The following is a 22,298-nucleotide window of genomic DNA, read 5'->3' on the forward strand; positions in this document are numbered from 1 at the left end:
TTTCTTGGGCTTACTCAAATAAAGAGGGTTTGCTCGTTGACTGCCCACAAAAATATCCAGCAAAGCTGGAACTTCCATTAACTAAACCTAAGGTAATCAAATAACATACCAAAACGTGAAGTATTTTTGGATCTCATTTTCCACAGTATTGAAGATTATCAGAAATGGATGGGTACCAAGTTAATAGAATTCAGATACTGGGAAACGACTTTTAGTCACTCTTATGATCTGGTGGATATAAAATCTGTCAGATTTAAGCACTGTTTGATTGAGTATATTAGGATCGAAGATAAGATGACCTTTAAGTGGAGTATTCATTTCATTTTAATAAGATTTTCAGGAAAATAGGTCAATTAAGTGTCCTAAGGTTGGTATAATAAAATAGCAATTTCCTCTAGAAATATTAAGTTAAATTCTTTATTAAATTATATATTTTTACCTACTTGATGTTTCATATATATGAGCTACATGACATTTGGAATGTTAGAATGCAAAAAATCTGGTTTTTGGGATATTTTTAACAATATCGTACAAAAAGGATACATGTATTTCACTATAAAGAGGTAGACAATATTTACCTCAAAAATAATATGTAAAAGTGCCGATAAAATAGCAGTTAATTTGCAAAAAAAATCGCCTAGCGTATTTTTTTAACTTAAAGCTGTTAAAACACTTTGACAAATGTCAGTGGTTTCATAAAATTTTTGATTTTTACTGCTAAAATATACCTAGAATCATATAAGCATTTTATTTAATTTTATTGTTCATAATTTATTTCTATACAGTTTTTAATGATTACATATTTTATAAGTGATACTCTTGCTTTTATTGTTACAAGGTGATAGATTTTTTGCAAATTATCTAAATCTTTGGATTGAACAAGGTACGTGCCTTATTTTCAGAATAGATTATAACAAAAACTACAAAAATATACAAAAGTGTTACTTATAGAAAATAAAAAGGTTTTTTCTGAAATGAAAGTTAGTAGATTTCCTGTTTGCTAGTTTTCAACATATTTGCAAAAATATCTTTGGCTAACGTTAACTTCGTTGGGATATTGACTAAATTACACAATAAAAAAAGATGAACTACAGTGAACACAAAGAAATTTGATTTATTAAGGCAAATGGTGATTTACAAACTTATTTAAATATACATATAACCGATTAAACGGATTAATTAAAATAAACTATAACAATATTGATCATTGTTTAATTAAAACACGTATAATATTTAATATATCTATGAATAAGACACCTTGAATGCAATAGTTGAGATAGTAACTACTACAAACAGCTCTGCTGTAAGTATCGTAGTAATTGATCTCTCATAAGTCTCTCCTCAACTATTTTCTAAACTGCAAAACTAAAATCAATAAACTTTTGGGAGCCATTGTGTAAATTATTTTAAACCGCATTATATCGTAACTATTATATGACTTGAAAGCTCTTGTGTCAGTCGGTATGTTTCACGATTTATGTGAAATTCTGTCCCCTCCTTTCCAAACGGCCGCTGTTTAATTTTCAATGACGACAGTGTAGAAAATATGTGGACGAATCATAATAATTTGGGAGCCTTCAGCTTTTATAGAAAACAAATTAACAGGTCAATTGTGCCTGTGAGAATGAAAGTGGAATTTTCAAATCCCCTGATCCAGTACTATTCAGAATTCAGAAGTCATTAGTGCATGAATTAGGCTTTACAAACCTGCGTGGGTCCTAGCCCCCTCAAGAATTTCTCTCCAGTCGTCCCTATCCAATTAACAGGGTTGAATTTGAGCATAATAAGTAGCTGTAGAGTTGTAAGATGAAAATATACAGCACGAATGAATTTTTTGTCTAGGGAACTATTAAAAACACCATTGATAGTCAAGAAATTGATAGAACATAGTCTAGATGGTAACAGTTTGGCAGCAACAACTCTATGATTATTGTGATATATAAAATAACATAATAGTAATATTATAGTAACGTAAATTCAAATAAAAATATAATTTTATTCAAAATACTAAATAAATAAAATTAGTAAAAAGGTTTACCATTTCATGAATAACTTTCTTCAATTTCTTAATTTTAGGAATTAAACTCTCACGAAAATACTTCAACTACAATAAATGTCCATTTCTTAATTATACCAGCATCGTTGAAAGTTAACAAACAGCTAGAACACATTAAGAATACATAAATAAGTATCTATACATTTCAGAAACAACCTGTACGAAAATAAACTTATACTAAATAGTCACTTGGACATTTCATTGTGATTTATTGGAGTCTTCACTGTAGTCATCGCTACTCGAGCGGATATCACCTTCCATTTGGCCTGCATTCAGCGAATTGTGAACGATTTTTAAAATTAAGTAAGTCCAAAAACAATGAAGGAACAACAATAATATTAGCAGACCATTAAATATGTAGTAGGCCGGAAACATGGGTACTATTTTTGGTGCATCGATTGATGTACTGAAAAATCAAAAAGAAAAAAATTAGCGTTGTTCCTCATCAATGAAACAAATAAATTAATATCTATATTTTGTTAAAAAATTATTGGTTTTTGTACAATATATAATTAATGAACCATCAAAAAAAGTGGTACAGTAGGCGGTACTGTAGACTAGCGCGAAGTTTATACTATGCTTTTACTCCAGTCCTCAGAGACGAAAATGCCACTGAACCTCTAAAAATCATACAAACAAGCTGACTTTTGCTGAGAATGTCAATTTTGGGACAAAAAAAATGCAAGAAAGTTTAGAACCTTTAACCCCCGACTCCTCTCTAAAACGTCCTTTCATAGGGAAGTAAAAACGGAAAAAATCGTTTTAACTAAAAAATGTAGCTGAGATAATTTTAAACAAAAATATTTATTAGCACTTTTTCTGCAGAAGGAATCATTCTCTCAGAAACAACGCTTGAAGAGACCGGTAATTTTCAATGTCAGGTACGCTCACGAAATAAATTTTAAATAAAATTTATATCAACTCGACTGTAAAAATTCGATATTTGTTGATCAAAGTGTCTTATCGACAAAAATCAAAATGCGTTTTAAAGGTGAAGAAAGCAGCTTTCGTATGCAATTTTTGGATTTTGCCGAAAATAAAGTCAGTTTCTATAAAGGTGTTAAATAAATAAACGTTTAGCGATTTTTACCATTTTTTACGATTCTCATGAGATCAATAATATTTATTATTTTCATTGACCGGTCACTATGAAATTTTAATTATTAGATGCCAACCTTTAAATCATATAGCCTGAAACTTCGGTTTTGAGATTAAGCAACAAATGTGAGGCATTTGAAACATACCTAAAAAACGCTAAATTTAAACTTTCACATTACAAACGATCTAAAACCTATAAACATGCTTTTTTGATTACACTGTAACGAAATATTTTTGCCTACTACATGGGGTATTATTATAAGGGGTAGAAAATTGGGAACTGAAATTATGAGGGTCGAGATAGGGCAAGCAAAATAAATCGAAACGTATGCGAACGGCACTCAGGGTTTGTTAAGAGAGCAGGGATCGTGGAAAAGTAAATGGCAAGGGGGTTGGATTGGGGCATCTACAAAAAAATGAAACAAAGGGGTTACTTACATGAATCTCCTGGGACACATGAACAAATAGAACAACAAGAAAGACTTCTAGCTATTTAAGAAAAAAAAAAGGACGCCGCTTCGAAGGATCTTAAACTTGCTGGATGAAGGAAAAAAGGCTCTTCCTTCCTAAAGAAGTAAACACAAAAAAAGGTTAGGAGATTTTTCTAAAATAAAAGACAAAATGGTTCAGAGAATTGAAATAAACATTTATTTTTGTCTCAAACAAACAATTACACAAACAGATAAACAAATTACATAGGTTTATACCAAAATAAAATATAAAAAAGACTTACATATGTCCTATCTGTTTACAATTGGGAAACGCTACAAAAAACTTTCAAAACTAGTTCAGGTTATCAAGTTATTTATAACTATGGCAGAAATAGATTATTAAAATTAAAGATCTATCTTTTAATTAAAATGAAACTTAATAAGGTTAATCTCTTCAAAAAAAAAAAAAATAATAATAATAATAAACAAACGCCATAGAAAATTTAAGGCTAGCTGTCATATGTCGACATTTATACTGACGACAAAGAACAAATAAATTGACAGCATAACCACATCCTTGATTTACAATATATAATACATATCACATTATTTAAATTGTTATGAAAGCAATTATTGTTATTTGAAAACAATGTCTACTTTACTTTGAAAATTAAACACAAAATCCGTAAAATAGTTTCGAAACACAATTCAGATTTCTGCTTTAATCTGAACCTTCTATAAATGCAAGGTATAACAGACGTTGATAAAGATGTTAATAGAGACATGGGGAATCTAAAATTTGCATTCCACGACATGTCTCCTCAACTAAGCAGAAATCGTTAGCGAATTGGTTTCTTGTACTCATACAGAGTAGATCCGAATAAAATGAAAAAGACAGTAAAGATTCCATTTCACATACAAATCGTCTATGTATCTGTTTATACGTATTTCGCTTTAATAAAGCTCATCCGAACAGTTATTCATAGGCGTTCTCAACGTGAAAAATAGATCTTTTCTGTCTTTGGGAAGCAACGATAAAATGGCTTCGAAACGGACGCAATAGCGACATCTGATATTAAATCCGTAAAATAGTTTCGAAACACAATTCAGATTTCTGCTTTAATCTGAACCTTCTATAAATGCAAGGTATAACAGACGTTGGTACAGATGTTAATAGAGACATGGGGAATCTAAAATTTGCATTCCACGACATGTCTCCTCAACTAAGCAGAAATCGTTATCGAATTGGTTTTTTGTACTCATACAGAGTAGATCCGAATAAAATGAAAAAGACAGTAAAGATTCCATTTCACATACAAATCGTCTATGTATCTGTTTATACGTATTTCGCTTTAATAAAGCTCATCCGAACAGTTATTCATAGGCGTTCTCAACGTGAAAAATAGATCTTTTCTGTCTTTGGGAAGCAACGATAAAATGGCTTCGAAACGGACGCAATAGCGACATCTGATATTAAATCCGTAAAATAGTTTCGAAACACAATTCAGATTTCTGCTTTAATCTGAACCTTCTATAAATGCAAGGTATAACAGACGTTGATAAAGATGTTAATAGAGACATGGGGAATCTAAAATTTGCTTTCCACGACATGTCTCCTCAACTAAGCAGAAATCGTTAGCGAATTGGTTTCTTGTACTCATACAGAGTAGATCCGAATAAAATGAAAAAGACAGTAAAGATTCCATTTCACGTACAAATCGTTTTACGATTTGTACAAAGCAGAAATCTGAATTGTGATTCGAAACTATTTTACGGATTTAATATCAGATATCGCTATTGCGTCCGTTTCGAAGCCATTTTATCGTTGCTTCCCAAAGACAGAAAAGATCTATTTTTCACGTTGAGAACGCCTATGAATAACTGTTCTGATGAGCTTTATTAAAGCGAAATACGTATAAACAGATACATAGACGATTTGTACGTAAAATGGAATCTTTACTGTCTTTTTCATTTTAAACACAAAATGTTACCTGGGTTTTCACATAAAATTTTGCACTGAAACTTCTGGGATTATTGCTAAAATTTCTGGGGTTGAACTCTCTGGACACGATCAAAAAAACTGCTTCAGGAACAAAACAGAAACAGCGAGGTTGAAGAAGCACTAAACACAAAACTTTTCTCCTTAAGAAAAACTGGGACAGGTAGAATTGGACTGCAATTATACATTAAATTGCTACTATTAACCGCTACTAAACTTATTTTCCATAACGTAGGACGCAGAACAAAAGGACATTACAAATTTGGTGAAAAATTTGGACCCAAGCTAAAATCGACTATCTCTGGTAGCGATCCTAGCGAGAATGACGAAATTATCTTTAAAAATTCATTTCACATCATTTGAAATAACAAAACACTTGGCGGGAATTAAAACGCAAAATATCCTATTTCTATGACGCACAAAAATTGTAAGGCGACTTCGAATAAAACATTAAAAGAAAATGTCGAGAAAGTACACATCTGTAAAATAATAAACAACTCTAAAATGGTTTATATTAACTCGAGCCGACCTAAGAAGGAATTGAAATATATTTCGGGTATTTTAACTTGTACGATAGGAACAGAGATACATGAAAAACAATCTTCGTTATTTTAATACATATATGACGGGATTTAAATGTAATACTTATACGAGGGGATTCCAATATATATATATATATATATATATATATATATATATATATATATATATATATATATATATATATATATATATATATATATATCAAGGAATTTATATACCAAAGAATTTGCAAATGCTACAACACAAGTACGTTTTTTGAAACAAAACAACTTCAGCTACAGATTCCACCTAATACTCTTTTCGTGGAAGCAGTTTCCGTAAGGTTCGGTCGTTTACGATCTGAATGTTTGAATTCAGCGTTTTTTGGGCATATTTCAAATGCGTCACATTTGTTGCCTATATTCAAAACCAAAATTTTAGGCGATGTGTTTTGAAGATGGGGCTATAAATATTATTGATCTTATGAGAATCTTAAAAAATGGTAAAAATCGCCAAACGTATATTTAATTAACACCTTTATAGAATCGGACTTTATTTGCGACAATATAGAAAAATTTTATAAGAAAGCTGCACTTTTTACCTTTAATACGCATTTTGATTTTTATCGATAGGGCAATCTTATCAAAAGATATCGAATTTTTATCGTTGAGTCAATACAAATTTTATTTAAAAATTGATTTCGCGTGCGTACCTGACATTGAAAATCACCGGTCGCTACAAGCGCTGTTTCTGAGAGAACGATTCATTCTACACAAAAAGTGCTAATAAACATTTTTGTTGAAAATTATCTCAGTTACGTTTTTTATTTGAAACATTTTTTTCTACGGCATGGCATACAGATTCTTGGTAAATCGATTTTCTCAGTTTTTTCCCACCTACGAGGGGAAGTTTTTGGGGGAAGCCTTGGGGTAAAAGTGGTAAACATCTTTGTATCTTTTTTGGGGTCCCAAAATTGACATTCTCAGCAAAATTCAGCTTGTTCGTATCATTTTTAGAGGTTAAATCTCTGACGACTGGACTATTTCTGTATTTTTAAAATTTACATATTTTTAAAATTATATAAAGTAATTTTGTTATTTATTTATTGTTTTTTTATAGATTTTAATAAAATTGAAAAAGTTTCCATGGAGTATAACAGACTTCCTTCGTCGTGTAAATGGTCTCTTTCATTTGTTTACTGTGATTGCTAACGACGAACCGCTATTTCGTTTCGCGGCGCTACTTCCGTGATGCTCGCCTCAGCATTTTACTGTAGAGAAAAAAGTAATACAACGCCAGTATATAAGCTTTGCTTAAAAAAAAACGTAATTAAAGCATGCCTTGGAATTAGAATTCCTTTTTTGAATGGTTAGTCATAGTCATGCCCACACAAGGAAGTCATAATAATAATTTAAATAAGTATTGATTATCATCATTCATCATGTCCCAGATATTTGTAAGTGTATGTTTGTTGTATGGCATTATTGTCAATCCTTATATTTCCGCACATTAAAAGATTTGTCATAAGTTTAGTTTTCTCGAAGTTTATCTTTAACCCTTCTTTTTAAGACAGAGTTTTAAGCTAATGTTATCATATAAATTGTGCCTTGTAATCCTGCCCTGTCTTGTAAACCGTGATCATTATCCAGCGCCACCAAAGGCATACAGTTTTGCATGAATCTTTTTAAACTCATTTTTCATTTCTTTCATACCACCATAAAGTTAACTTGTTCCATGTTGAAGGACTGGCCTCTTAAATTCTTGAGCTGACCTTCATACATCTTTTTTTACTTGAGAATCCTGAGGGCTTTCTATTTAACAGCATTTTTGGCAGGCCCCGCTCGCATTTTGGACATTTGATCTCTAAATTTACGCATTATCTAGGCGATTGCGCATTATTTGCGCAATCTAAGGCATTAATTTTTTTCTCTACACCTTCAGCTCTTTGATCCACCCCTGATATAACGTCAGTTATACTTGGACCTGGTTCTTTTGGTTTCCTTTTCCTAATAAACGGTTTATTTTATTTTATTAAAAAAAATATATGAAATTTTTAAAGAATTATTTTTGCTCGAAGATTTTTGAGGCCGAAATTTGACTAATGTCATGTTGACCTGGAATTTCACTAGTGCTGATGTGGGATGTGGGGATCATAATTTTATTCATATGCAACTGACCCAGGGCGAACAAAAAGATTCATTAATTTTTCAAAAGTTCTTACATTTGGCTTCCTCCGTTCAGGATATCGCTGTTGATATATTCTGGATAGAAATAATCAATTTGCCGGACTTTCTCCTAATACCCAGATCATATCTGTTAATTCTTCTACGGAAAAATTCATTTTTAAAATTAAAAACAAGCCACATAGACCGATGAAAAAGGTAATAATATTAAAACTGTCATTTTTTCAAAGCTTTATGTTTTACCGTTGTTAACAGATGCAAGTGGCCTTTTACTTATTAATAATTACTCGTCACAATAGATAGTTATGAATGTTTTATTAAACTTCTGTCTTAGAATAGTGCTTGTACAAAAAGGCATATACATAATATGTGAAATTAATAATATAATTTCAATGTATGAGATCTGTATTAAAATAGGACTGGTTCAAAATAATTAGGAGAGGTAATAAAGGGTTATACAGATAATCGCCAAATCAGGTTTATAAAAAATATTACCAATATTGCTGTTACACACACTCGCAGTATTTATATACGCTGGCTTCAATTCGCGGTTGTTTCTCGTACGGGGGAGCTGTCTTTAGCGGTTTTTTACAAACGTTTCTCGCGGTACTAATACTAAGATCGAAGAGATAGACCTTATTTGCGTCTGTTGTCTATACGATTCACAAGTCAAGAGGATACGCGGTATTTTTCGGAATTACTATTAGAAAGAAAGCTAGATGAGAATGAAAAGCGTCTCTTGTTATCGGCAGTCAACAGTCTAGAGATAGTAGATAGTTTATTTTTCATTTTCTAAGGTGTCTGTATTTCTCGAGCGTGGGAGTAGGAATTATTACTAAGGTAATGATTTTTAATATTAAGGTTGAGAATTATAGGAAATAATGCAGCGAAAAATATAACATTATTTTTGGCATGTGAAAAACTGAACAGTGCTGATATGATATATCATTGATCTAAAAACTGTTACATTTATTGCATATTGTTTTGATTTATGTTTTGTATTAGTTATTTATTGAATAAGAATAATTCTGTTATATTATTACAAAAGACTAAGTTATTTCTACTTACAAAAATTGAAAGTATTCGTATAATTGACGAAAATCCTAGTTTTATTTTGAAATTTACCCTGTATACGAATATTTGTCAATGATTTTTGTTAAACTTAATTTGAAAACTAGAACATACTGGTTACCTTAAGGTAACATATTGGCACCCTTATACTTACTGTGTTTAAAAGGGTTGTATTCCTATTTTTCAATTGATCACCCTTATTATTTTCCAATTGATCACCGTTTTTGTGTAATGGAAGAATATATATTTGATTAGTAAGACTATCGCTTCTATATTTAATAAGTTCTGCAGGAATAGCGTCCATTCCTGGAGTTTTGTTATTCTTTAGATTTATTTTTAGTTTTATTGTAAAAATTCAGATTTCATCAAAAATTATATGGTAAAAAAGCGACAAACATCGATGTAAATCTTAATTTAGAGTCTAAATCATTTAGATTGAGCACGCACGACACTATAATGTCGATAACTTTTATCAGTTTACATGAAAATTACCACAATTACAGTTGTTTCGAAACTATAACGTTTGTGAAACTTACGGGCATTTAATACTACGCTTGTTATAGAAATAAACTGATTGAATACTTCGTTCTTGATAAAACTGATAACTAGTGCAAAATAAGAAATAGTGAGGTGTTACCGAGTGCCTAATAGAAAATAGCGAGGAAGGACTAACATCATGTATGCGACATATATTGGAAGAAGGTAAGACACACTATAGAAATTTATTATTGATTAATGTGCTTTGATTTTAAAACGATATTTATAGGCTGCAGCAGATGTAAAAACAGGTTTATGATTCTACCGAGCCTATTTACATTCTATATTAGTTATGGTTGTTTATACAGGGTGTTTCACGACGAGCTTAGACTATCTATATATCGGAAACTACTTATAGGATATTTATAAAAATTTAATTTATATGGATTACAAGTTATGATGAACTTGAAAAGAAAAGAAAATATTTTGACAGACATACCACTTCCGGTTATACCGGAAATGAACAACAACTTTGGTATTTGAAATGGAACAACCTGTATATTATTTTTTCCTTTCCTAAACCATTCCCATTTTCATAAGGCGACGGTACAAAAAAATGTAAAGCGCGAAAAAACTGGACTTTGAAAAGATAAAATATAAAGGGTGTTATATACAGTCAATCTTAATTTCTTCGTATTTAACACATAAGCTTATGATATAGCATTTCAAAATGCTTGCACGTCACAATTTATATATATATATAGTGACGTCACTTATATTTAAAATTTCCAGAACGTCAACCTTAAGAGTTCAAATTTTCCTAACACAGCTAATAATACGAAACCCATACGGAACTGCTCGATCTTTCATAGGCGTCAACATGGTGTAATAATCAGAAAAATGAAATCATCATTATATTGGAAATTTTAGAATTATATTGATTAAATAACCAAAAACATTTGTTATTATTAATATAAATTTTATGAAATAACTCTAAGTCTAATATTCCACAAAATAATAATTTTAATTAAATAGATTAGACAATTGTACGCAACTGATACGGGAATACTTCAAATTTTATTGAAAGTTCAGCGTGTGACAGAAGTGTATAAAGTGTTGCCGCTTTTTTAGAGTAAGAATTTTGTTTATGTTTTGATTTGTTAAACAATTTGATCATAAAATAATATATATTAACAAATTGTATTTATAAATACATATTAAATTTAGATTAATAGCTTTAAAAACTAATTATTGTTGTGTATTGTGATTGTGCTATGCCAAAACAAATAAATAGTCTGTAGAAAGCTGATTATCTTTCATATAAGATAGATTATTTTGAACAAGAAATAATGGCGGGACGGTTTTACCATTAAAGCCCTAAAAGAGGTAAGTTTAAAATTTAGAATATATAATTTTGTATTAAAATGGTTTCTTATGTATTTTAGTGTGTTGCAGTAGTCTTAAAACTAAGTGTATTTACTGTTATTATAATAGTTTGACAAATAGCTGACATTTTAAAAATTCCTGACTTACTAACTATTCTGATGTTTTGGCAACGCTGTGGGGTTTTGACGTCGTAAATCTTGAATGACGTGCAAGCATTTTTATATAAAAAATGCTATATATATATATATATATATATATATATATATATATATATATATATATATATATTATATATTATATATATATATATATATATATATATATATATATATATATATATATATATATATATATATATACAGGGTGGTCCTTAAGTAATTGTACAAAAAGAAACAGTAGATTCTACACTTTAAAGAATTACGATTTAATCCAAATTGCTTTAATAAAATATTGATATTAAGAAAGATACAGGGTGTTAAAGTGCAAATTTAAAATTTTATTTTTCGTTATAACTTTCAAGTTTGTAAACATTTATTTATAAAAATTTACAACTGGGTACTTTTAAATATGAGAAATTATAATTTGATGCACACTTTGATGTAACTGATAGAGGGCGCCACATATGCCACATATGTGGTATAAATTTGCACTTAACTTTTTTGCTCTTTAAGTTACCTGTATTTGGGATAAAAAATATAAAAGACATATTATTTTAACAAAAAAAAGGTATACCTGTTAATAACTTCAAAACTTTTCGAGATAATCGCATTTTCCAAATCAGCTGCATAATTCTGATTTAAGGCAATTACTCCAGGCAACGAAGAAAAAATAGGCAAAAACATTAATACTTCTGAATTTTGGTATAAAATACCTTTAACTAAAGTTAATTGTTAACGAAATATTAAATAAAATAAATATATCAGCAGGACAATTAATAATCGGATTTGACAAAATAACAGAATAATAGGATTTTACATCAAACATTTTACGTTTTATGTTAAATTAAAGTCATAATCAAAACATTTTGTTTAAAAACCAAATTAAGAAATAGTTAAACTAAATAACACAACTTTTTGTCAAAGTAAGTGTTCGATATGTCCACCATTTTCTTTAATTCATTTGTCAATATATTCCATAAAAGGTCGTCTCATATTAAATAGCACCATTGGTTCTAAAGAAACTGCTGCAGTATTTATTTCTTCCCATAGTTGGTTGCGAATGTTTATCGGATTCTTATAGACACTTTGTTTTAATACACCAAAATCAAGCGGATTAAATTCTGGGCTACGTGGTGGCTATAATGTATAATGGATGAATATATTCTTTTGGATACATATCCAAATCTTATGGTATATTATGGAACTACATCTTATTTGTCGCAGAGATTAAATAATGTATTAAACTGTGATGTATCTCGTTCATTGGTTACTTATATACACACGGAAGAGCCTATGGATGACATTACTTATTTATATGATTACGTTACAGCTTACGAGTAACTATAATTACATCTCGAACAAATGGACAATTATGATTTACTAACGAACTAATATTATACTGAACTAAATTGCCTGTGTGTTTACTATATTTATCACAATATTGGTTATTAGGCCAACGATAATGTTTTTGTAAAAATGCTGTTTTTAAGGTTAGATTTGTAGCAAAAGTATTATGAAACAAGACACATATGTGTTATTCAATACCTGTGCTTTAGTTTCTATTTGTCCTAATAAAAATTGGTAAACAATTTACGTAATGAATAATAAGTATTCTTTTCGGATTTTTTATGAATTAAATAATTAAATTAATATCTCACCACATTGCCAAGAAATATGACTACCACGACCAATCCAACGTTCAGAAAAGTTGTATTTAAGTATGTTCTAACTGCCTTCTCTCTAGAATGTGGTGGTGGACCATCTTGCATAAACCACATATTTTGGGTTTTCAGCATTTTATAATAGAAAAAAAGTAATACAACGCCATTATAGAAACTTAAGAAGCGATAGAAAAGGGAAATTGTAAACATGATGTCGTCTGAATACGGACACGGCACCTAAAGAAGAAGTTGAAGAGTATTTTCTCCAATAAGACATTTAGCACCCATACCAAAGCATTTTGTGATGTTACATTATCAACTTTGAGTTGTTTTAATAAGAATAAACTATGAATATTATGCTTATTTACAGGTATTCAGTGCTTTATCGCACAAATATCAAACTAAGAATTATTATGCAGCTGACTTATAAAATGCGATTATCTCGAAAACGGTTAAATTTTCAGGTTACTAAAAAGTATACCTTTTCTTTGTAAAAATAATGTGTCTTTAATATTTTTTAACACAAATAGAGCTAACTTAAAGAGCAAAAAAGTTAAGTGCAAATTTATGCCACACATATGGCATATGTGGCGCCCTCTATTAGTTACATTAAAGTATGTATAAAATTATAATTTATCCTACTTAAAAGCATCCAACTATTAATTTTTGTCCAAAAATATTTACAAACGTAAAAGTTATAGCGAAAAATAAAATTTTAAATTTTCACTTTAACACCCTGTATCTTTCTTAATACTGTAGAGTTTGAAACCGTACTGGAAGCCCTAAATCAAAGCCGAATAGATTACAGGTACACGTCACTAATCAAAAACATCTACGAGAACGCTACATCAAGTATACGACTACACGAAGACACAGAAAAATTCAGCTTAGGTCGAGGAGTAAGACAAGGAGACAATATTTCACCAAAATTGTTCACGGCAGCTCTAGAGTCAATATTTAAGAACACCCAATGGCAAGATATGGGCATCAATATAGATGGAGAAAGATTAAATCATCTGAGATTTGCAGATGATGTCGTATTAATCGCAGATAACTTAAAGGATACGGTTTCTATGCTACATTCGCTTAAAAGTCTGTCTGAAAGAGCAGGATTAAAGATAAACTTTGAGAAAACTAAACTTATGACTAATCTCGTAATGAGTGGAAATATAACTATCGACAATAATACCATACAACAAACAGACACTTACAAATATCTGGGACACGAGATCAAAATAAACAGAGACAATCAAACAAATGAAATACAGAGGCGAATAGGCCTGACATGGGCAGCATTTGGCAAACTAAGCCATATTCTAAAAAGTTCAATTCCCATGTGTCTCAAGCGAAAAGTTTATAACCAATGTGTTTTGCCTGTACAAACTTATGGAGCAGAGACTTTAACACTCACGCAGAAATCTGCGAATAAACTAAGAGTTACACAACGAGCCATGGAACGTGCAATGCTGAATGTGAGCCTCCGAGACCACATAACAAACCGACAAATCAGGCAAAGATCAGGAGTTCAAGACGTCATCGAAAGAACCACGAGACTTAAGTGGAACTGGGCAGGACACTTAGCCAGAACACAAGATGGACGATGGACAAGACGAATTATGGAATGGAGGCCCAGAAATTATAAAAGAAGCCGAGGACGACCACCGACTAGATGGACCGACGACATAAAAAGAGTAGCGGGAAACTGGCTACAAGCGGCCCAGTGTAGAGAACACTGGAAAGAACTGAGGGAGGCCTATGTCCAGCAGTGGACGGGATTGGCTGATTGATGATGATGATCTTTCTTAATATCAACATTTTATTAAAGCAAGTTGGCTTAAATCGTAATATTTTAATCGTAATATATATATATATATATATATATATATATATATATATATATATATATATATATATATACAGGGTGGTCCTTAAGTAATGGTACAAACGAAAACCGTAAATTCTACACTTTAAAATATTATGATTTAAGCCAACTTGCTTTAATAAAATATTGATATTAAGAAAGATACAGGATGTTAAAGTGGAAATTTAAAATTCTATTTTTCGCTATAACTTTTACGTTTGTAAATATTTTTGGACAAAAATTTATAATTGGGTGCTTTAAGGCAGGATAAATTATAATTTTATACAAACTTTAATGTAACTGATAGAGGGCGCCACATATGCCACATGTGTGGCATAGATTTGCTCTTAACTTTTTTGCTCTTTAAGTTAGCTCTATTTGTGTTAAAAAATATTAAAGATACATTATTTTTACAAGGAAAATGTATACTTATTAATAACCTCAAAATTTAACCGTTTTCGAGATATTCGCATTTTATAAGTCAGCTGCATAATAATTCTTAGTTGTAATATTTGTGCGGTAAAGCACTGAATACCTGTAGATAAGCATAATTCACAGTTTATTCTTATTACAACAACTCAAAGATGATAATGTAACATTACAAAATTTTTGTTATGGCTGCTAAATGTCGTATTAAAGAAAATATTCTTCATCTTCTTCTTTAGATGCCGTGTCCGTATTCAGACGTTGGCCGTCATCATGTTTACAATTTCCCTTTTCTATCGCTTCTTAAGTTTCTATACCTAGTGACGTTGTATTACTTTTTCCCTATTGTAAAATGCTGAAAACCCAAAATATGTGGCTTATGCAAAATGGTACACCAGCACATTCTAAAGAGAAGGCAGTGATAACATACTTAAATATAACTGTTCTGAACGTTGGATTGATCGTGGCAGTCATATTTCTTGGCAATGTGGTGAGATATTAATATAATTATTTAATTTACAAAAAATCCCAAAAGAATACTTATTATTCACTACGTAAATTGTTTACCCATTTTTATTAGGACAATTAAAAACTAAAGCTCAGGTATTGAATAACACGTATATGTCTTGTTTCATAATACTTTTGCTACCAATCTAACCTTAAAGACTCAGCATTTTTACAAAACCATCATCGTTGGCCTAATAATCGATATTGTTATAAATATAGTAAACACACAGGTAATTTAGTTTAGCATAATATTAGTTCGTTAGTTAATCATAATAGACCATTTATTCTAGATGTAATTATAGTTACTCGTAAGCTGTAACGTAATCATATAAATAAGTAATGTCATCGATAGGTCATTCTGTGTTTATATAAGTAACCAATGAATCAAATACACCATAATTTAATACATTATTTAACCTCTGCGACAACTAAGATGTAGTTCCATAATATACCATAAGGTTTGGATATGTATCCAAAAGAATATATTCATCCATTATACAATATAGCCACCACGTAGCCCAGAATTTAATCCGCTTGATTTTGGTGTATGGGGCGTATTAAAATAACGTGTCTATAAGAATCCCATAAACATTCGCCACCAACTATGAGAAGAAATGAATTCTGCAGCAGTTTCTTTAGAAACAATTATGCTATTTAATATGAGACAATCTTTTATGTAATATATCGACAAATGACTTAAAGAAAATGGTGGACATATCGAACACTTACTTTGACAAAAAGTTATGTTATTTAGTTTAACTATTTCCTAATTTGCTTTGTAAACAAAATGTTTTGATTATAACTTTAATTTAACATAAAACGTAAAATGTTTGATGTGCAATCCTATTATTCTGTTTTTGTCAAATTCTATTATTAATTATCCTGCTGATCTATTTATTTTATTTAATATTTCGTTAACTATTAACTTTAGTTAAAGATATTTTATACCAAAATTTAGATTTATTAATGTTTTTGTCTATTTTTCCTTCGTTGCCTGGAGTAATTGCCTTAAACCAGAATTATGCAGCTGATTTGTAAAATGCGATTATCACGAAAACTGTTAGGTTTTGAAGTTATTAAGAAGTATACCTTTTTTTTGTTAAAATAATATATCTTTAATATTTTTTGTCACAAATACAGGTAACTTGAAGAGCAAAAAAGTTAAGTGCAAATTTATGCCACATATGTGGCGCCCTCTATCAGCTACATCAAAGTATGCATCAAATTATAATGGCTTATATTTAAAAGTACCCAGTTGTAAATTTTTGTGCATAAATCTTTACAAACATAAAAGTTATAGCGAAAAATAGAATTTTAAATTTGCTCTTTAACACCCTGTATCTCTCTTAATATCAATATTTGATTAAAGCAATTTGGCTTAAATCGTAATATTTTAAAGTGTAGAATTTACGGTTTTCGTTTGTACAATTACTTAAGGACCACCCTGTATATATATATGAAGCTTTGCTAATCTTTAAAGATTCTGATTACAGTTCTGCAGTAATATCTACAGTGTGTCAATTTTAAAACTTACAATGGGCTATATCTCAAGAACAAAAACTGATATCGAAAAATGTTTTAAACCGTTTCTAGGACAGTAAGGGGAAACTAAAATGACATGAAAGAGAACTCACCCCCATCAACCCCCTAGGCCCTACTTACCACAACCAAAAAAGTTTAAATTGCAAACCCCTACTTGTGATACATCATTGAAAAGACTATAAAAATTATATCCAATGGTATAAATAACAATTATACAGGGTGAAGCAATAATTGTGAAACTTTGGCTTAAATGGAAAATTTAATGAGGTTTTTGTTGATTCTGTTGATGACCCTGTATAATTATGGTTTAATAATTATACAGGGTGTTAATATCAGTAATGTAAATTACTACGACTTTTGTATTTGTAATGCTATCTCCTGGACTATCATTTTTAATGATAAGTGCCAGTCGGAATTTTTCTGTTAAATAAAACCTTAATTTGCCGTTTTTGCAAAACAAGTAGGCGAGCGGTTTACCCCTCAAAAGACGCTTAGAAACAGAATATACCGACTAAAATTCTTTTTGCATTTCTAATGCACCAAACCTTTTTTATTTGATTCTATATATTTTTCCAAGATGAAATGTATTTTTTTAAAATTTTTACAAGTGGGCCGGCAATTGTTATTAACAAATAACTTATACAAAAAAGCAATTTTACCGAATTCGAATCAATCAATCAATTGGTGTATCTCATCAAAATAAACACTTTTGTTCTCCTGATAATTTTTCGAAAAATGCTTCCTTTTCGAGTTATTTGCATTTTTTTGTTGAAAAAATGCCTTAATTAGTGATTTTTGGGATTTTTTTTCTAAAAAACTACTAAATGAATTGCAATTCTACAAATAGCTTTATAATCTTTAAACCGTCGAGTACAAGTTAGAATATTTTGACAAGGATAAATGGTTTCTATGTCGCTAAAAACGTGGACCCAAATATTTCGAATATGCCTTTCGAGAGTATCCCGCTAAGCGTGTTATAGTAAATCGAATTTAGTTAAATTCATTGGAAATTATATTAAAAAATATATATATATATATAAAAAATGAATATTTTTTTTAATATAATTTCCAATGAATTCAACTAAATTCGATTTACAATAACACGCTTAGCGGGATACTCTCGAAAGGCATATTCGAAATATTTGGGTCCACGTTTTTAGCGAGATAGAAACCATTTATCCTTGTCAAAATATTCTAACTTGTACTCGACGGTTTAAAGATTATAAAGCTATTCGTAAAATTGCAATTCATTTAGTAGTTTTTTAGAAAAAAAAATCCCAAAAATCACTAATTAAGCCATTTTTTCAACAAAAAAATGCAAATAACTCGAAAAGGAAGCATTTTTCGAAAAATTATCAAGAAAGAAAGTGTTTATTTTGATGAGATACACCTAAAAAAATTAATTCCGAAACAATTCGGTGAAATTGCTTTTTTGTATAAGTTATTTGTTAATAACAATTGCCGGCCCACTTGTAAAATTTTTAAAAAAATACATTTCATCTTGGAAAAATATATAGAATCGAATAAAAAAGGTTTGGTGCATTAGAAATGCAAAAAGAATTTTAGTCGGTTGATGCTCTGCTTATAGGGGTAAACCGCTCGCCTTAAAAACATCTGTTCTTTGGGTTCTGTCAGATTCAATAAGTTTTGGTTTATTTGAGAATTTTAAATGTCATTAGTTTTCATCATTTGTACGATCGGTACTGTCATGATGGTTTACAGTATACCTGAACCCGTGGAAATCATTTTCATATTTACCTCCCAGAACGAGTGTTATTTACGAACAGCTCAAATATTTCATGAAAGGCATCCGGACAAAAATGTAAGTCACGTGTACGTCCGCGATTTAGTCGAAAAGGTTAAAGAAAAGGGATCAGTGCAAAATAAAAAAGAGGATGCCTCAAGATTACTGAATGTAGGTAGCATTGATTTACATTGAATTACATTGACGTCCTTGGAAATTTTGTAATAGAGCCACTGCATCAACACGTAAATATCTGCAATGACAGTAGTTTCACATGAGTCGGTTAGAAAGATGTTGAAATTTCATAAGTTTCACCCGTACAAAACACAAATTCTCCAAGAACTAGGCGATGATGATCCAGACCGACGAATTGAGTTTTGTGAACTCATGACTGAAAGAATTCGGGTTGAACCGAGAATGTTAAAAGATATTTGTTTCACTGATGAATGTACTTTCATGCTGAATGGTAATGTAAATAAACAAAACTGTCGGTACTGGAGTGATGCGAATCAGCATCAATTCAGAGAATGTCACTGAAAAACTGAATGTTTGGGCAGGAATATTAGGCGATGCTATAATTGGCCCCTTGTTCATACCAGGCAGTTTAGGTGGCGACATTTATCTCGATATGCTGGAAAACATCATCGAACCTTCAATTGTGCATGAATTAGAGAACCAAAGGGACGATCAAGGTAACCTAGCTCTAGACGAAGAGGCTCTTCGCGTGGCATTGTTAGCATCATCTTCTGACATTATTCTTATTATTCTTTTATATTTTTTTGCATCTCTTGGTAAATATTGGGAATACGTGCTTGGCGGATGAAGGCGATGGATAGGGACGACTGGAGAGAAATTCTTGAGGACGCTAGGGCCTACGCAGGGTTGTAAAGCCAAAATGATGATGTAAATGTTTGCTTTATAATAGTATATTCAAAGCACATAATTTCCAGCCATTTTCTTTTCTTTCAGCCCTGTTGCTGACTTTTCATATTATAATAGTTACAAAATATTCAAATATCTCGGTTTTTTCGAACTTTTATATTTTTCGTTTTGAACTTTGTATACAATCTTTATTAATTTGGTCTACAACTCGTCTATGTGTCTTCTTCTTCTTGATGTGCCTATCCGTTACGAATGTTGGCGATCATCATGGCAATCTTTATCTTATCTGCAGCAGCGCGGAAAAGCTGCACAGGTATTGTATTGAACCAGATTCTGAGATTCTTTAACCAAGATGTTCTTCTTCTTCCTGGACCTCGTTTTCCAAATATTTTTCCTTGCAGGATGGCTTGAAGGAGAGCATATCTGGATTCATTTCGCATAATATGTCCGAAGAACTGTAACTTACGAGATTTGATGGTGGTCAGTACCCTCGGTTCTTATTCACTAATGTGAATAAGAACCTATTCAGGGTTCTACAGGGTCTATGTGTACCTAATCCTTTTCTCTTGGTTTCTTCTCAACGTTTTTATTGTTTGTTAGTTCTTGTTTACTATAAGCATTGGTATGTCATCAGCAAAGGCAAAGCATTGGTACTGTTTTATTTACACCCACTCTTATTGGGTATACCTACGTGATTTATTTTTATCCTTATAAATATATCGTAGGATTTTTTTTTATGTAGCTTTAAGTGTCTCGACAGCGTAGGTGACTGACACAGGTACAATTTTATTACATTACATTACAAGAATATACAGTTACATTACAATCGATAAAATGTACATTAAATGTAGGTACAAGTATTAATTATCAAATTCTAAACAACGTTTCTTATTCTAAATTTCCTGGTAAAGTCTGGTTTCATAGAGAAAATTAATAAGGTTTTGGAATTGATCTGGCGAGCTAAGAATATTTTGTAAGTTTCGACTCAAAAAATTCTTTTTTCTGTTGTTGTTAAAATAGGGACAGTCTACGAGAATATGTTTACGATATAGAATATTACCACAGCGTGTACATGTAGGTGGGTCTTGAGAAGTCATTAAATATTTATAGAGTTAGTCTTGTATGGCCGATTCTAAATCGGCGAATTAAGATTTTGTTTTTTCGTGTGATGGAATGAAACTCAAGCTTTTAACGGTGGGATGGATATCACGAGGCTTGGAAGGGATTTTATTCCAGGGATCTTGCTGGCTAGACAAGGTCGGCTAGTTCGTTACCAGGGAATTCTACATGAGACGGAATCCAGATCATGGTTATGGATACTTCTAGTGAGATTAAACTATCGAAAGAGTTTTGAATAGCTTGAACCAAAGGAAGTACCGTGTACATATATTTGAGAAAGTAGTTAGACGCTAAAGAGTCTGTACATATGGCTACTTTTTTATATTCTGGTGATATTAAGTTTGTAGCTTGGAGAATAGAGAATAATTCAGCAGTATGTATGTTGCAGAAGAGCGGGAGATTACAAGATGATTAAATCTGTGTTTAAAGTTACAGTAGATCCAACAGATATAGAACTCTTAGAAGCATCTGTATATACAATTTGGTCAAATCTGTTGTTAGCAATTAATTATTTAAAGGTTTGCCTTAGAAATTGTGGATTTGTCTGAGGCTTATCATAATTAGTTAACGAGAGATTAAAATCTGCTTTCAATTTATTCCAGGGAGGTTTAGGTGATAGTAATATTGGAGTTGTGGCTGAAAGATCGATGTGATTCAGATGTGGTGAGATATACTGTGGCATATATTGAAGTTTAATAGGAGAAAGTTAAAACGTCATTATTTAGAAATTTATAGGCTTTATTTTCGGTATTAGCTGAGATTCAAGACGATATTTTAAAAGGAGTTGCCGGCAACGTAGCCAGAGGGGTAGTTCATTAGCTTCTCTGTATAAACTCTCTGCGGGGCTCGACCTGAAGGCTCCAAGATAGATTCGACTGCAGTGTTGTGTACAGAATTAAGAAGTTTTAAATCTGATGGCCTAGCTGACATAAATGAAACTGCAGTAGTTTATTTTAGAACGAATAAGACATAAATCTGAAGTAAGAAGTCTTCGTCTGCACCCCAATGTTGATTGGATAGAGTTTTTAATATGTTAAGATTGGTCATGCACTTAGTTTTGAGATCTTTTAAAATGGCATTTCCAAGTAAGTTTACTGTCGAATGTGAATCCTAAAATCAATATATTCTTTACTGCTCTTAGACAAGTACAAGTTATGGTAATTTTAGGATTTATA

General features: G+C 30.9%; 1 protein-coding gene across 1 annotated transcript in view; it reads right to left on the reverse strand.

Moving 5' to 3' along the window:
- Nucleotides 1–403: 403 nt before the first annotated feature.
- The window catches only part of schlank (ceramide synthase schlank), a 108,906-nt gene continuing 87,011 nt past the window's right edge, over nt 404–22,298 (reverse strand). Inside the window, exon 6 of the mRNA XM_072537914.1 lies at nt 404–2,462. Coding sequence (XP_072394015.1) covers nt 2,255–2,462 — 208 coding nt within the window. The 3' untranslated portion in view covers nt 404–2,254. The remainder of the gene's footprint in view (nt 2,463–22,298) is intronic.

Source organism: Diabrotica undecimpunctata, chromosome 7 (genome assembly GCF_040954645.1).
Source record: "Diabrotica undecimpunctata isolate CICGRU chromosome 7, icDiaUnde3, whole genome shotgun sequence".
NCBI classification, from domain to species: Eukaryota; Metazoa; Arthropoda; class Insecta; order Coleoptera; family Chrysomelidae; genus Diabrotica; species Diabrotica undecimpunctata.